General features: G+C 48.6%; 1 protein-coding gene across 1 annotated transcript in view; it reads right to left on the bottom strand.

Moving 5' to 3' along the window:
- Positions 1–17,500, bottom strand: part of cfap54 (cilia and flagella associated 54) — a gene marked incomplete at both ends in the record, with an annotated part of 54,902 nt that overhangs the window by 14,298 nt on the left and 23,104 nt on the right. Inside the window, 17 exons of the mRNA XM_080749317.1 lie at positions 1–129; positions 834–982; positions 1,452–1,593; positions 1,906–1,953; positions 2,517–2,636; positions 2,812–2,898; positions 3,453–3,638; positions 4,504–4,570; positions 4,963–5,136; positions 5,292–5,379; positions 7,138–7,282; positions 7,642–7,781; positions 8,120–8,204; positions 8,705–8,840; positions 9,649–9,848; positions 10,429–10,623; positions 11,010–11,149. The exon at positions 1–129 is cut by the window's left edge and continues 26 nt beyond it. Of these exons, the coding sequence (XP_080605443.1) occupies positions 1–129; positions 834–982; positions 1,452–1,593; positions 1,906–1,953; positions 2,517–2,636; positions 2,812–2,898; positions 3,453–3,638; positions 4,504–4,570; positions 4,963–5,136; positions 5,292–5,379; positions 7,138–7,282; positions 7,642–7,781; positions 8,120–8,204; positions 8,705–8,840; positions 9,649–9,848; positions 10,429–10,623; positions 11,010–11,149 (2,231 nt within the window). The remainder of the gene's footprint in view (positions 130–833; positions 983–1,451; positions 1,594–1,905; positions 1,954–2,516; positions 2,637–2,811; positions 2,899–3,452; positions 3,639–4,503; positions 4,571–4,962; positions 5,137–5,291; positions 5,380–7,137; positions 7,283–7,641; positions 7,782–8,119; positions 8,205–8,704; positions 8,841–9,648; positions 9,849–10,428; positions 10,624–11,009; positions 11,150–17,500) is intronic.

The following is a 17,500-nucleotide window of genomic DNA, read 5'->3' as shown; positions in this document are numbered from 1 at the left end:
GTAGAGTTTGGCCATCAGCAGGTTGGCCTCTATGTTCAGCTCCAGTTCCTCTGCTTTGCTGTGGGTTTGTGGTACTTGCTGTTGGGAACCGGAGGTCACTAAGTGAAACGCTCCTTCCAACAAAAGAAACTGCAACAGGGCAGATGAGAGGAGAAGAGAGGCAAAGGTAGAAAAATGGAGGAGATGAGAAGGTGTAAGGTAACAACAGATAGTGGTTAGCAAAAGCTGAGCTGCCCCTTTGGAAACAGTCCTTTGTCTTTGTCACTGGTGCGGCAGTGAAGGCGAAATGTCCCAAAAGATTAAGGAAGGACGTGTATCGAAGAGATCAGACTAGGAGTCTGGATTGTAAATAAAATACTTCATTGGAGAGATCCAGGTCTGTACAGACAAAGGCAAACGTTCGCCTGGTGATCTAAATTCAATGTATGGGTGCAAACAATTCAGAGATTTAAAAAATAACTGCAATGCAGTTTAGAACCGGTGGCCCATCCTTCATATTGGGTATCAAGAATGGCTTCCAAAGCAGTGGGCGTAGGTTTGTTAGTGGCCATTTTCTCTGCTGTTTTAGAAATGTAATACCTGACATATGAGTAGGTGGATATGTCTGATGGAGATGAGTTACAGTATATAACAATAATCAGGAAGTGCATAGGAAGTATAGATTAGCTTAAAGGGATACTTTGCCAGTTGTTTACCTAAATCCTATTTTCCTGATGTGAGGAGATCATATACAGTGTGGCAAAAAATACTGTATGCATTTTGCCTTTAAATTAACAACACGTAACAATGTTTACATGTCAAGCAAATTGAGCCCTGTCCTCCAGTACTCTTACCTTCATCCTCTCTGGAGTGAGCTTGTCTTTTTGACGATAAAGAACCAGTCTTTTGGGATCCTCTGTCTTGACATGGTAGCCCCGTTCGCGTGGCAGCGGACCATCTGGGCACCCTTTCGTGTTGGCATGAGCCTCACAATCATGGAACTCTGGAAGAAATGGATATACCAATGTTTTCAACACAAGCTGAAACACTTAAACCAGGGGTAGGCAACCTTAGGCACGGCTGCAAACATTGGCACAGGGGAGAGTAATCACTGGCACCCTGTTATAAATGTGGGGGAGAGGGTTTTTATTTATTAAATATTCAAAAAATAGTCAGTTAAATTGGGTCTATCATCTATAGACCCAATAATTTGTACATCTATATACAAATTACATCCTGCACATAATTCTACATTCATTCAAAATCCTAACTCTTACTGGGGAGGGAGTCTGGGAGATATAGGTGAGGTTATTGCTACTGATCATTATATCCTGAAAGAAAATAGTAAAGGTTTTAATGTATATGGACAATCAAAATGCACTGACTATCAAGAAAATTAAAACAATGAACTTTGCAGACCCCTGGTTGCAGACCCCTGACTATGAGTAAATTTGGTGCTTATGCCCACCAACCTGCTGAAGGAAGGCTGTGTATGGTGCTGCTGAGTGCCAGGACCAGCTGGGCCCGGGCCAGGGTGAGTCGTCGACACAGTATGGAGCCATACAGCTTCTGGACCTCAGGAGCTGGTCCACGGTTCACAAGGTCCTCCAGAGCCTAAACCCAAACCAGGCCTCATTAAAATAAATACGCACTAGGACTGTTTGTTAAGAAGCTGCATATGGAATGCCATAGCCGTAGTCATAGTGGCTGTGTACGGTATGTTTTTGTGGTTGAAGCACAACTATTTTAACCCAATTTTAACTCATTAGTGTATTTTCCTTGATGAAAAAAGAGATGACATGACTGACTGACATGGCAAAAGTGTAAGTAATTAGTAACACTTGCCTTTTGAATGTCTTTAGTCATGCTTTTTTTGTCTCCCACAATGTGTGTGGTTGTGCGTGCATGTGCGTGTGTAAGAAGTACCTGACTGTTGTCTAGGAGAGACTTGTTGCTGTAGAACTTGTGCATGGGCTACAGGAGAAACAACAGACAGGGGCCAGGGGACCGAGCTCAGAGACAATGTTCAGGAATAGTAACTAGAAATTACATTTTGAAGCTGGTACATCCAGTGCATGTGTGTTGTCTGTTGGGTGTAACTGTGTGTACATAGGGCTGTCACAATTATTACATAATCTTCTAATCGTGATTATTTGACATAATCGTGATTATTTGTCATAATCGTCATAATCGTTTCCATGTTGAAAAATGTTCCGATATTTTTAAGAAAGTCAAAAATTGTGGAAATAGCAGATCTACAAGCTTGTGAGCTTGTAGATCGGCTATTTCCACTATCAAAGTTATTTTTTAAGTATAAAGTTGTCAAATATGTCAGTAATTATGTGTCATATCTACCATGTGCAACTTAAAAGCAGAAATGTAATTGTCAACGACAAAAACGCAATTAAATCGTTAATCGCAATTATTTGAGTGACAAATAATCGTCATGTAAAATGTCATAATCGTGACAGCCCTACATCCAGTGCGTGTGCATGTGTGTTGTCTGTTGGGTGTGACTGTGTGTACAATGTACATACCTGGGATTCCTCCACGTGGAAGTTGCATCCATGGGGTAGAAGTATCCCCTTCCCCAGGATGAGTTCACCTGCCTCCTTGATGGCTGGACTAAAAAGACTTAGCTCTGTCAGGGCACGAACCTAAGCATGCACACAGGAAATAAAACAAACTCATACCATCCAAATGGAACATAAATTAGATTCTAATTTAAGCAATTATTAGAACACGGCATGTGCACTTCACACTCACTCACACACACACGGCATGCACGCACGCATGCACGCACAGTCGCACACACACACAGAAACAACAGACCTTCAGTATTTTTCCTTCAGCAGTCCGCTGTGGGTCTCTGCAAACGGTCCCGACAAAATACAGGTAGAGGGCCAGCATGGGCAGCAGCTGAAATCACAACCTGATGTTAAACTGAGTGACTGAAAAGGTATTCGAAGCAGATGGCACACTGGATTGTACATCATTAGTTGTAGTCCGTACCACCCTCCATCGGGAGAGAGGTAACAACAGACATAAAACTGACATATTATATTATATGCATGTATCTATGGCATGTATTGTATCTGTATGTTCATACAGTATATGGGTGTATGACTGTGTACCACAGTGGTTCCCAAACCTTTTAGCTCCCAGACCCAAAAGAGAAATTTTACGCTTGTCAAAAGAGAAATTAGACATGGCCAGGGACCCAAACGAGTGAAAATAGCAAATCTACTATTCTCACAACATCGCTTCACCCCATGTTGTGAGATTGTAGATCGGCTATTCATTATTATTATTTTGTAGTTATGGAAAATCTTTCGAAATATATATATTGTGGGAAAAGAAATGGGTCCTCGAGTCCTGACCCATTAAAAAATGGTCCATGACCCAAAAAATGGGTCCCGACCCAGTGTTTGGGAAACGTGGTGTACAGTATAGTAAGTGGTACGCGTGTGTACCGTGATATAATGTCCTGCTGTGTACAGCCAGTGGCAGAGGAAGTGGAGGCTGGTGATGGTGTTGGCTGGGTGTGCTCTGTGGGGCTCAGAGAACAGGTCCACCCCAGGGAGCAGCTCGTCTCCAACGCTGTGCGAGGCGTACCACAGGTCACTCTGGTCCTGGGGCAGGGAGCAGCACAACACGCACTGTGGGGAGAGAGATTTGGATTTTAGCACACTCAGTTCTTGAGGTGGACTCCGGAGACTCCCAGGGGTACGTCCTCGATGGGGTTCCAGTGGGGATCCCCCCAATTAAATGATTGATAGCTTAGGAACCAAATGGACCGTTGCAGGTCTGTACATTTGACAGATGTATACTCTGTGTTCCATCTGTACACTCTCAAGAGTTAAATTAGCTCATTGGGGTCCCACAGATAAAAATCATATGGGGGTCCGTGGCCTAATGCAGTGTTTCTCAATCTTTTTTGGCTTGAGTACCCCCTGTCGCTGATTTTTGAATCCAAGTACCCCCTTTACCCGACAACAATATTTTTCCAATTAAAAAAATGTTTTGCAATTAAAACCATAACTAGCGGTATATGATAACCCCCCCTTTTCAAGAATATAACATCACAAAAAATAAATAAGGGAGTGAGAGTTTAAACACTGTGGCCATAACATTTCAGTCCAGTTTTCATGTCAATAACTTACATTCAAACAACATTCAAACTCATACCAGTTGCCTGGTACCATGTCATTTGGTTTGGCAACTATCAGGCTCACAACAAGTTTATCCAAGTGTCATCATTAAACATAACTCAATTGTAATTCAATTGTAGTTCATTATTTAACTATTAATAATAGTATCATGATTTATACTTCTATTTTCTTTTTTGGGGGGCATCATCTTGAGTACCCCCTGCAGTACCTCTGCGTACCCCTAGGGGTACACGTACCCCCATTTGAGAAACACTGGCCTAATGCATATCAAGCTGGGGGTTCTGGAAATTAACACGGTTGAGAATCACTAGTTTAGCCACTCATAAAAACACAAATTCTACTCTATACTCACCTTAAAAAGGTGTGCAGAGAGGAGGCAGGTCATGGTCCGCTGGCCTATGTCTGAAGTCACCATGTACCTGTGGAACAAACAGAGCTCTGTTGAGCATTGTATTTCCACATGTTGTCAATAAAGTTTAGGTATTGCCTCCTGAACAGGTACAGTAGTATCACGATGCGTTGCGTGCAATGATTGCTATGAGAATATAGAGCTTAAACATTTTAACAACAAATGTTGTGTAAACAAAACAAATGTTTAGTCCATCGGGTTAGAGGTTACAGATGGTTAATATTACGTACAGTAGGTATGGTTCCCTATGGTTAAGGTTGTGGTAAAGATCGGGGAGGTGACCTCAAACTCCTGGAAGTGTATAAATTGGATTCAAGAGTCACAACCTAAAGTTTATCTCATCTTAATCTTATGTTAAACAAAAACAAAAGCAAAGCAAAGCAAATCTTCCCTGGGACCTACTGGGCGATCTTGGCGGTGAGCACAGCAGCTTGCAAACAGCCCCAGATCCCAGCCAACTTCATGGTGTCCTGCAGGGAGCCTGCAGCTCCCCAGGACACTCCATCCCATTTGTCCAACACACCTGAGCAGTGCAGCGCTTCGTCTACAGCTCTGCACCAGTGTGTGTGGGCAGCCCTGGTCAATCACACATACAAACAATTGAAAAAGAAACATTGAACTTTATACCTGCTTTATACCACACACACACACACACACACACACACACACACACACACACACACACACACACACACACACACACACACACACACACACACACGTGTTCTAACCGTGTATTTCCATTGTAGAAGTGCAGGTTCCCCAGGTCATGCAGTGCTTGGACAGTGAGTGAGGAGTGACCGTTGGCCTGCAGATACTCTGCAGAGGGAGAGCACAACTTTAGGCTGTGCCTGGGTTATGTCGGTACACAGTCACACACAAGCAGGGGCGTCACACCAAATTCTGGGCCCTGGGTACAAGGATTCACTGGGGGCCCCCCATGAATGTTAACTATTGAAAAATAGCAGATATACAAGCTCACAGCGCGGCACCGAGTGCCGCGCTGCGAGCTTGTAGATCTGCTATTTTTGAAAAATCGTGAAAATGTGTGCCAAGAAACCTATGTTTCCATGTCAGTGATGCTCAAACTTTTTCATTGTGAAGGACCCCCCATCTCAAAATATTTAGTTCCAGGGACCCCCCAGAAGCAAAATTTGAGTTACAAATGTTCACTTAAAAAATACATATATTCAAAGATTTGCGCACATTTTCACGACTTTTAAAAAATAGCAGATCTACAAGCTCGCAGCGCGGCACTCGGTGCCGCGCTGTGAGCTTGTATATCTGCTATTTTTCAATAGCTAAAGTTACTAGGGCCCCTCCACCTTGGGCCCTGGTAACTCAGTCCCACTTTCCTACCCCTTGTGACGCCCCTGCACACAAGGTTAAAAGGGATTAAGCCTGCCGGTATTTATAAATATTGGAGGTTCGGGCTGCTATGCGGCTCTCAGATTTCAGGCCGATACACGGCCAATCTGACCGATATGCCTGAGTCATAGTGTCAGGGGCTTTGTCACAGTACCCATTGTACCTGTCTGTCTCCCTTTTGTGCCCATATATGGAGATCTCTATCTGTCTGTCGACCTGTGTTCCTTTTATGCCCATATATGGACATCTCTGTACAGTATCTGTCAGTCTAGACTGACAACTGATTAACCTCGTTCCAGGTTTTTCTTGCAGTTAGCCAATCTGCAGTCAGCTAATGAATATTACTGACTAATAAGAAGTCACAGCTGAAAATGGCCTGTGAGTTAGAAGAGCAGAAAGAGGCACCTGATAAAAATTGAAGTATATGTTACAGTCATTTTGGGTAACTCAGTGAGACTGTGGTAAGAGCGCTCGTTTTGTAGTTCACCACACACTAATCACCACCAGATGGCGACGCAGCCATTCAATAGTGAAGGCGCTGACGTCACTCGTTTGCGACTCTCTTTCTTTATTTACTAGCCTAGCCTAGCCTAGCCTAGCCTAGCCTAGCTTAGCCATTAGCTCCATTGTAGTCACTTGGACAGGGCGTTTATCGTGGGCTTGCCCAGGCCTTACGGCCTGGGCATAAATATAACGATTGCATTCACCACGGCTTCGTAACTCGCGCGGCGCTCCGCCGGCCGCGCGGCCCTGGCCCGCTCTTCGCGGCCACTCGCGCCTGCGGCGCTCGGGGGCGAAGAGCAGGACCAAGGTCCGCTGGCCTTCGCGCCGCTTGCAATGTCGTGGACAATCGAGCGGCTCCGCCTGGAGGACGTTGTTGTGGCGACCGCTTGTTCCGCCCCGTGCGGCACGGCAAGCGCTCCGTTTCTCTATCTCACCGTTTCTCTATCTAACAGTGACATATATATCACCAGTATAGGTATGTTCAGGATATGAATGATCCAAAAATGTCTAAAAGCACATAGATACATGGGACCTTTAATGAACCAAAGTGATGGGCTTCCATAAGTTTTAGTATTGTTGTTGAGAAATATTGGGTTTGAAGCTTGTAACGTGTGACACGTTAGTGGACAATGGTTTGGTTTTGGAGACAGAATGTGTGTATGTAGTATGTACTGTGTACATGTGCATGAGTGAGTGTGTTCCTACTAATGGAGGTGGAGTATGCTCTGATGACAGTGTGTATGTGGTTGGGGCTGACGGGGGCGCTGTAGAGGTTGGTGCTGAAGTCCTCCTCTGCCAGGTTGGGAGGCTGGTGGCTCGGAGCTGAAGTCACTATGGGACTGAAGTGAACCTGGCCTGAAGTGCGGTCAGCAGCACCCTGACACACTGGTACCTCCAAGGCTAGGGACAAGGACACACACACATACGCACGCACGCACACGTTTTAGTCTAGTCGACTAAATCTAGTGTTGATTTTGTTGACATAATTTGTCAGGGCTTGATGGCGTCGTAATGGCTGATTTTACAATTGGTTGCATGCTGAAAATAGCCGATCTACAAGCTTGTAGATCGACTATTTTCAGAGTGCAACACCCAAGCGCAACCAAGCATAAAATGACTTGTGTGTTTACGTGCGTGCGTGCGTGCGTGCGTGCGTGCGTGCGTGCGTGCGTGCGTGCGTGCGTGGAGCTCACAGTGCTGTGTGTGTGCCAGTAGCAGCAGCAGCAGAGTGCGGCTGTGATGGAAGGTGTGCAGGCTGTCTGGTCTCCTGTCCACACTCTGACGGTAACAGCGCAGCGTGTCTTCAACGTCCAGAGGAACGCGCACCACAGCCATGGAGCGCTGCACCTCTGGGACATGCAAAACATACACGTTTATTACACGCACAAATACCGGTACATGCTTTCTCAGAAATGCAACATGCGCACAATTTGTTACCATGGAATGTCAGTGGTATCTATCTTTACTATCAAGTGCATCAATATGGTCATCCTTAATCAACCATCTATAACATGGATTAGGTTCATAGCTATTGCTTTTACATACCATCATCTCGCTGTCAGGCAGAAACCTCGGAATACCGATATATTCCATTATTTTATGTTTTGTTGTACAGTATATGTGTCATACAAAAGTAGCACAAAAATCAGACAAGACATAATAAAGACTGGTAACAACAAGACACAACCTTGGAGCTTGAGGGTGTCCAGGCAGAAGGAGCTCATCTTCTGTTGTGTTGTCTCTTCAGGCTGGTTGTTTGTTGTGAGGGAGGCCTGTGTGGGACGGACCCAACCACTCAGCAGCTGACAGCCAGCATAATTCCTAATAGTGATCTAGCAAACACAATTGCACACACACACACACACACACACACACACACACACACACACACACACACACACACACACACACACACACACACACACACACACACATTCAAAAATATCAGATACAAACTCACTTCAAGCTTGTACATCTATTATAATTTTTTTGTTTTGTTTTTTACATTTTTGAAAAATCTTGAGAGTATGAGAACTGATTTAGAAAGCATTTGTAGTCGGCTCGTAGTCGGCTTCAGGTGATGTTGCAGTGTATTAGAAAACAGCATCAACTAAAAGCCTATAAAGTCTAGCTCTACTGCTGAACTTCAGCACCTTTTGACCTCAAGTAGATTTGAATCGATTTGTTTTCTGCCTCTTCTCAGTTCATAAGTAACACTAATCATTCAGTAATAATAAAACCAACAGGTCGACACAGAGTGTGATCAGGTTACCTCCTGCCCTGCAGCTCTCTGGGTGTTGACGTGGTGAAGCTGTGGGACAGGCGGAACCCCGAAGGAGGAGATTCTGTCCAGCAGCCTCCTCTGGGCATGCACCAGAAGAGGAGTCACCATCACAGTGTAACATTCTCTGAGACACGCACGCACGCACGCACGCACGCACGCACGCACGCACGCACGCACACACGCACACACACACACACACACACACACACACACACACACACACACACACACACCTATGATCAGTCAAGTAAGTGGGCATGAGAAAAAACACTGAAGGAGAAAGAAAGGTTAATGGTGGTCACGATCCAAGGTTTTTGAACTTAACCACTGCTCAGCCACAAAACATCAGTGTTTCTTGGGCACTTCCCCAGGGTCCAATCTAGAAAGCATTCGCGGCCCACTCAACTTACAGCCGATAGGCCACCGGGGTTATTTGTCCATTTTTAGAGCATGTTTACTTTAATGATCAAATAGAAAAATGAGTCTGCACACCAATTAATGCTCCCAAAAAGTAAGTTTGCCGGTAGGCTCGAAACGTTACCACAAGTAAACTTACTCTTTGGGAGCATTAATTGGTCTGCAGACTTATTTTTCTATTTGTAAATGATCCTTTAGTCCAGTACCCAGCCTATATGGCCATGGATGTGCGTGCCTTTTAGCTGTCTTGCAGCCTCTTTGTTTACTTAAATGATCAAATCAGTACTTCAAGTTGCTTTTTATGGGTATCACAATGAAAAGTCATTTTAAGGTTTTAATGTAAAAAAAATGTTTTACCATGAATCTGTTTGACATGACATGTTTTATATTAATGTTATATTATGTCTTATTGTTTTGCCAATTATTTGAAGGCCCACCACCAGCGGGTCCTGGCACACAGGTTGTGATTTGCTGTGTTCTGTTAAGAGACAATGATCAGTGTCCTATTTATTCACCGGGTATGGGAGTTGAACAGTATGGCGAAGTGGGCCAGCGTTTCCCACTTCCCGCTGAGATGCAGCTGCTCCAGGGTGTAGAGGACCAGGGTGCGGACCCAGCGGTGGTCCACCTGGGTCCCATCGTCCATCTGGGCAGAGAAATGGAGGCTGGCCTCCAGCTCCTCGTCGCTGGCTTCACCGCCGTACACACTCCATAACTGTCAATACAAGGCCCAGATGCAATGAAACTGGTTTCATTCTCTCTTTGGAATTATTATTATTATTAGTAGTAGTATTCTTTTTCTCCCCCATTAGTGCACATAGTTAAAAGTTTGATGATTACTAAAAGAATAAAGGAAAAGCATTATGGAAAACATTTGATTGATATCAAGCAGAAGAAACCTTTTTTTTTTCTTTCAATTGCTTCATTTAAAAGAAAACGGACCAAATAGCTTCAAAATTAACAAGACCTTGCATGCATTCATTGTGTACACTGTACACAGTAATCCTCAGAGGTAATTGAACTGTACTAATAGTGTACAAATGGAACCAGATGGACCTGTCATGGTCCATTCCGTTCCATTTCCACTGAGTGAAGTGAACACAGAGTTAGTGCACAGCAGTGATTCTCAAAGTGGGGTCCAGGGACCATCAGGGTTCTTTGATGGGGTTTTCAAATGTACCCTTACGGGTCTGTAACTATGAAAGTGTACACTCTCAGAGTTATGGAGGTCTGTGACGTGTTGAGAATCACTGGTGTACGGTGTGTGCATGCAGGTGCGGCAGTGACGGTCGCACCCCTAGCCGGTCCATCATGTCCATCAGTAGGTCTGTAGCCAGCACCAGCAATGGGATGAGTGCATTGTGCAGCTGCTCCAGCCCAAGTGTCCGTGCTCCCGTCTCTAGCAGGCTGCGCAGGCTGCAGCCCTGCTCCCACACAGTCCAACACACACACTGCAGCAGGGTCCAGTGGCCGCCGCGATGTGCCAGCACCTGGGGAGGGAGATGAAACGCAAACGCTTTTATAATGAAAGGACACTATTGGTGATGGCTAATTAACAACTAATTAGTGTGGTTGTCACCTAAAATAAACCTGTTTTCTGTAATCCCAAAAGTCCATTGAGTTCAATGGACCTTTTCTGTCCCTTTTCTTTTCACGCTTCCATTGACATCACAATGTCCAAAAATGGTAAGACGGAACTCATTTCCCAGCGGATTCCTCACGACTCGCGTCACACTTGCAATTTCCCAGAATGTCACCTTTCTAGTTCAAATAACACTGTAATGTGGCATAAAAAAGGAAAACCTCTGTAGGTGCAGCTGGGAATTGAACCTGCAACCTTTTGGCATATGGCACATGTGTGTCTAAATGCACATACCATGGCTCTGCGGAGGTGCAAGGCAGCTCTGTTGAGTGACTCCAGCAGCAGGGAGGTGGTTGGAGGGTCCGTCTCTTCACACTGAGACACATCCTCTCCCCTCTCACAGTCCGCCATGTTCCAGTCCTCACCACTGACTGCTGAAGGGACCAGGGAGTGGGAGGAACAGATAATGACAATGGCGATGATTGAATATTGCAGTCACAATATGCAGTGGTGGAAAAGGTACCCATATATACCAAGTATCAATACTGTAATGTAGAAATACTCTGTTACTAGTAAAAGTCCAGAATTCAAAATTTTAAGTAAAAGTACAAAAGTACTTTTGTACCAAAGGTAGAAAGGAAGAAAACATTTTAGCCATTTGAGAATAGCCGATCTACTGTAGAAGCTCACAATGCGTCGAATCACAACACATTGTGAGCTTGTAGATCAGCAATTTTCAAATGGCTGAAATGTATATAGGGCTGAAGTGGTTAGTGTATGTTTTGTAATAATAATCAATCTACAAAGTAACAAGTAACGTATAGGTTCCGAACGGAACCATGTTTATTTAATACCGGAGGACAAGGTCCCCCTATGGGATAACAGCGCCATCTGGCGCTGCAACAGAGTAAAACTCATAAGCTCCCGTACGAGAAATATCATTTGTCGGGAGGGCTGTCAATCACAAACGAGGGCACCGCCCCCGAGTGTATATAAGCCCTGTGGGCTATCATAACTTCCTCTAAAGCCGCACCTCTGCGCCCGCAACTAGCGAACCGAGGGGCTTTATTCGGGGGACCTTGTCCTCCGGTATTAAATAAACATGGTTCCGTCCGGAACCTATACGTTTATTGTCATACCTCCAGACAAGGTCCCCCTATGGGACTCATACACTCCCCGAGAAGCCATGAACCGACAAGACTGTCGTGCACACCGACCACACCCGGAAGGAGGTCCCGTCAACCGACGTGACCCCTTTCAGGACTGATCCGACCCAGACCCACAGGGCCTGGGCGTGTTCAGACAGAAAAAGACCCTGACAGACCGAGGCCTGCCTTATGCACTAAGGGCAGACACAGGTCCACCTTATAAAACTGCAGTAATATAAGGGAAAAACTCAGGGTCCCCCCCCATGTATCCTAGAGACAGTAGCATGCTGTCTCAGGAAGGGGAGAGAGCCGCCCCACTACATAGTAGGAAGGGCAGCAGCACCCAGAACCGTATGCGCCATAGCAGAAGGCGCAACGTCCAGGTGATAGTAGGTCGCAAAGGTGGACGGCGAAGACCAATTCGCCGCTGCACAAATCTCCTCAATGGAGACACCTTTGGACAAAGCCCAAGAGGTAGACACACCCCTAGTACTGTGGGCCTTAAGTGCTTCCGGCACTTCAGACCCGGACCGGGTGTAAGCCAACCTAATTGCATCCACAAGCCATCTCGACAGAGTGGGCTTGGACACCGCTTTTCGTTGACGGGCATTCATGACCACGAAAAGCTGAGAAGTAGACCTGCTGTCCACCGTCCTATCACAGTAGGCCTTCAGGGCCCTAACTGGACAAAGACAATGAAGACGCCTATCCTCCTCCGATGCAAACGGAGGAGGATGGAAAGCCGTCAAAACAACAGGTTCCTTCGGAACCACACGGTTCTTAGGAATAAAACTCAAATGAGGTTTAAGAAGAACCTTGGAGTCATTATTGAGAAACCTCATACAATCAGGGCTCACAGAGAGCGCATGAAGGTCGCTCACACGCTTAGCCGTAGACAAGGCAAGCAAAAGAGCTGTTTTGAAACTTAAATGTTTCAAAGAGGTCCTCCCAATCGGTTCAAAGGGTGCCTTGCAAAGGCCCTCAAGAACCACTTGTAGATCCCACACAGGAAACAAGGCTCTAGTCACAGGTCTCAAATGGTCAACACCATGCATGAACTGGACCACCTCAGGGATTTTAGAAAGGCCTTTACCTGCCACCCCCAGGTGGCAGGCATCAATAGCCGCTAAATAACCCCTCAGTGTAGAGAACGCCAGGCCAAGGTCCAGGCGGTCCTGCAGGAAATCTAACACCCTCTGGGCCGAAGCTAAATGAGCCACCACAGGTGGCTCCTGTATCTCACACCAGTCCAAAAAGGCATTCCACCTTCCATCATACACAGCCCTAGTAGAGGGGGCTCTAGCACTCTGAATAGTGGCTACAACCGTCGGTGAGAAGCCTGCTGCGAGCAGGTTCTCCCTCTCACGGGCCAAACCCACAGGTCTAGGCCCCGTGGGTCTGGATGGAAGATCTCGTCCCCTGCCTGGCGCAGCAGATCCCTGTGCAAGGGAAGCCGCCAAGGGGGTCGAGAGAGCAGTGGGGTGATCAGAGACCTCCACACTCCCCTGGATGGTGTCACCAGAAGAACCTCCTGGTTGGAACATCTGATCCTCTCCAGAGTGGGAAGGATCAGTTCCAGGGGTGGAAACGCGTAGAGAAGACCTTGTGGCCATTCGTAAGCAAACGCGTCCGTCCCCAGAGGAGAAGGTCCCCTCACTGAGAAGTAAAGGGGACACTTCGCGTTCTCCTGGGAGGCAAAGAGATCGACTCGAGGTTGACCGAACCTGGAGAAAATATGCCTCACCACCGCAGGGTGGAGAGACCAATCCTCGTAACGAGGCTCCCCCCTGGACAACAGATCGGCGCCGCCGTTCTGAAGGCCCGGGACATGGGAGGCTCTGATGGACCTCAAACGAGGCAAGCACCAGAGGGTCATCTCGCGCGCCAGCTGATCCAGCGTACGCGAGGAGAGGCCGCCCTGTTTGTTGAGATAATACAGGGCCGCCGTGTTGTCCGTCCTGACCAGGACATGGCAACCCCGGAGAAATGGTTCGAAATGCTTGAGCGCCAAGTAGATCGCCATTAACTCCAGATAGTTGATGTGGTACTCCAACATGGCCTGGGTCCAAAGGCCCCTGGCTGAGCGCCCCTCGTGGGTGGCGCCCCACCCTGAGCGGCTGGCGTCTGTGGTGATCACCTTGCGTGACACCACTTCGCCCATGGAGACCCCACTCGTCAACAACGCCTGGTCCCTCATGGGACCAGAGCGTCCATGCAGACCTGGCTGACTGTCACCTTCCTGTACCCTTGCAGGGAAGGAATCCTGAGCGCCAGTGACCACCGCTGGAAGGGTCTCATATGAAACCTGCCCAGACGCAGAAGTTGCACCGCTGACGCCATCAGCCCAGTCAACTTCATGCACTCCTTGTACCTGACCACCTGGTTCAGTCGGAAGGAGCCGAGACAAGTCAGAAACCTGTCCACCCTCTCCGGGGAGAGGCGAGCGGACATGGTGGCCGAATCCAGAGATATTCCTATAAAGGAAATCTGCTGGGAGGGTGACAACATGCTTTTGCCAAAATTGACGTTGAAACCCAAGGCCTTCAGGTGTGACAACACCAGATTGGTATGGCGCGCCGCTTCTGAGCAGGAGGCGGCGGAAATCATCCAATCGTCTATGTAGTTCGCCAGCCTGACTCCCTGATGCCTCAGTGGAGCAATGGCTGCCTCGGTCACCTTCACGAAAACCCGAGGGCTCAGGGAAAGACCGAAAGGGAGGACCGTGTACTCGTACAGGCGCCCCTCGAAGGCGAACCGCAGGAACTTCCTGTGTGGGGGATAAATGAGGATGTGCTGATAAGCGTCCCTCAGATCCACTGAACAGTGGAAATCCCCCTGTCTCACTGATTTCATCAGTGACTCTGACGTCAGCATCCTGAATTTGAACTTTTTCAAGTGCTTGTTCAGAGCACGTAAGTCCATAATCGGACGCAGCCCCCCTCCTTTTTTCTGAACCAGAAAATAACGGCTCCAGAAGCCTAAACGGCTCTGGTCGCGTGATAACTCCACTATAGCGCCCTTGCGCAATAGTGAGTCTATCTCCTCCCTCAAGGCATCCGCTTTCAAGCCGCGGGCTCGAGTGTAAATAACCTTGCTGGATAGGGAGGGTATTTCCGCGAACTGTAGTCTGTAGCCCCGTGTCACCGTCCGAAACACCCAGTGATTCGGATTGCAACGCTTCCATTGCTCTGCACACTGTGCTAACGTGTTGCTGAGCAACGGAGAAGCCTTGGGGTTGTACCGCCTGAGCGGGACTACTGGGCCGGGAGGGAGAGGAAGGACGGGACCGAGAGGTTCCGTATCCGGGCACGTATCCGTATCCGCTAGACGCCGGGCCGGAAGGCGCGGAGACACCAGCGGAAGGAGCGTTTCCGTTTCCGGTACGCTTATTTCCGTATCCGGTGGGAGACGGACACGTGACCTCCAAGAAGCCTCGCTTGTTAAAAATACAGGCGGCACATAGCGTGGAGCCCGGGGGACAGGGTTCATCGCATAAGTAACATAATCCCCGGCTCGGGGAATTGTATTTACGTTTACAACCTGTGCTAAGGCCTTTATATGCTTCCTTACGGGAAGACGAGGCCGACCCTGGGTGATATGTGTTGGCTTCTTCCCTGACGCTAAGACCAAACTCCTGTCCTGAACTAGAGTCGGCATAACAGTGCCGCTCGGTGGAGACAGAGGGGTATTGCACACTAGTGAAACCATACCATTGTGAATAGGAATTAGCTTGTCTGGGAACATTTTGCAAAGAGAAATATTCTGCTTGTAACCTGTCTGCGTGACTGGAGGAAGCGATATTTTCTGAGTGGAAAGAAATTCCAGCCTGGACTTCTCTACACTGGCTAAATTCATGCAAAATGGGGTCGTCTGTACTAAAGCAGGTGGGTTTGAAATAAACAGGCATTGTTTTATCAACACACTTTTTAATACAGGCACTGGAGGAGAGCACAGAGGAGGAATAAACATTGCTTTCTTGGCATAAGAAAAATTGTTCATATTGTCCAAATGTCTGCGCTTGCAAGGGGGGGTCCCCTGAATTTTCAGGGGGACCCCGCCAGAGTCCAGTGTCACTTTCGCGGCGGCTTCCCACGGGCTTTGTGGGAGCTGGCCGGTATCCCGTGCCTGGGAGGGTGGCGGGATTGGGAGCGGGCCTGAGCCCCCGCTGCAGTGCGAGGGGGTCCCGCGGAGGAAGAAGAGGGGGTCCTAGGGGGATTGTTCTGTTTCCCCTGCTTGGAGGAAGAGCGCCCCCTGTCAGCCTGACCAGGGGCCTTGCTCCGTCCCTGTCTCTTTTCCTTTCTGGGTACCTGGGGGTCCGTCGTGGCCTCCAGGAGTTCCAGAGTGATCTTCTTATCCGCCACCTCCTGGCGGAGAAGCTCCAGTCCACCGCCCATGAGGGAGGTAGGGTGGCCGGGGAGGTCTTGCAGGACCTTCTCGGTCTCCTCTCCGGAACTGCCAGGACACTTTACCTTATCAAGCCACCTGGCACGTTCCGCCTGGATGCAGTAATCCATGCCGTGTCCAAGCCACTCGATGGCGTGGACATTCAGGTCCATCAGCATGCGCAGCGACTTGTCCATTTCCTCCACCATCACGTCAGGCACCTCCCGCATCTCGCTAAGGAGGCGCCTGGTGGAGAAAAGCAGCAGCTGGGTGGCGTTCATCGTCCTGGCTGCCAGCGCGGAGGCTCTGTAAGAGTTCCTAACCCTGGAAGACTGCTTGTCGTCAAAGGGGATGGCAAACCCAGGAGGCTTCTTCCCCACGGACAGATTGAGGGGATTGCGGCCTCCAGGACCGGTCCGCTCATGACCTGGCTTGAGGCTCCCGACAAGAGACTGCGCCATCAGTTTGTCCATGGGGGGACACAAGGGGATTCCCGCCTTCTCTGCGTCGCGGCAGTCGACCAGGAAGGGGAGCTTGGGGGGGTCCTTGTGTGTAGTCCAGGTTGAATGCAGGGCCTCTGCAAAGCCTGGGACCAGTGGGAGCTTTTCCATTCGAAGCGGGGGAGAGGATTCCACATCCTGGCCAAGGAGGGGAACTCTAGCCCGTGGTCCGAGTGGCGCGTCTCCGAGCGGCAGCTCCAGGCCACAACGGATGGTAGCACGTTCCAGCACCGAGAGCTCGTCCATGGGGATGGAGTCTGGGTCTTGTGCCGCTGCCCCTCTCGCCCCAGCCCGCATGGAAGGGGGGAGAGAGGCAGAAGGGGCTTGGGAGGACGCGGCGGAGGTGGAAGCCTCGGCATGAGGAACCACCCTGGCCGCGCCTCCGCCCTGTCCGGAGGGGAAAGTGGACTCGTCTTCCTCCGAGTACTCACCCTCCGTGTCCACCTCATCCATGTTGTAGTCCTCTAGCTCCGGTTCGTCTCCGTCGCTAGCATGCCAGGAGACGGGGCTAGGTGGCCGCATAGCCCGTAGCTGGGGGACGGAGAAAGAGAGAGGAATGTCACCGACGACTAGAGGGTGGAATTCTTTGGGGGGGACGGTCCAGGTTGCAGCTGGCGGTGGAGCAACGTGGGCGGTCTTGCATGTTCTCTTCTTGGGCACGGCACCAGTCGAGCCCGTCTGAGAAACAGCAGGGATAGCAGGGGCAGCAGACCCGCTAGCATCGGGGCTACCGAAGCTAGCTGAGGGCGAGGCC

The sequence above is a fragment of the Nannobrachium achirus genome (assembly GCF_963921795.1).
Source record: "Nannobrachium achirus genome assembly, chromosome: 19".
NCBI lineage: Eukaryota > Metazoa > Chordata > Actinopteri > Myctophiformes > Myctophidae > Nannobrachium > Nannobrachium achirus.
This window is presented reverse-complemented; position numbering and strand designations above follow the sequence as displayed.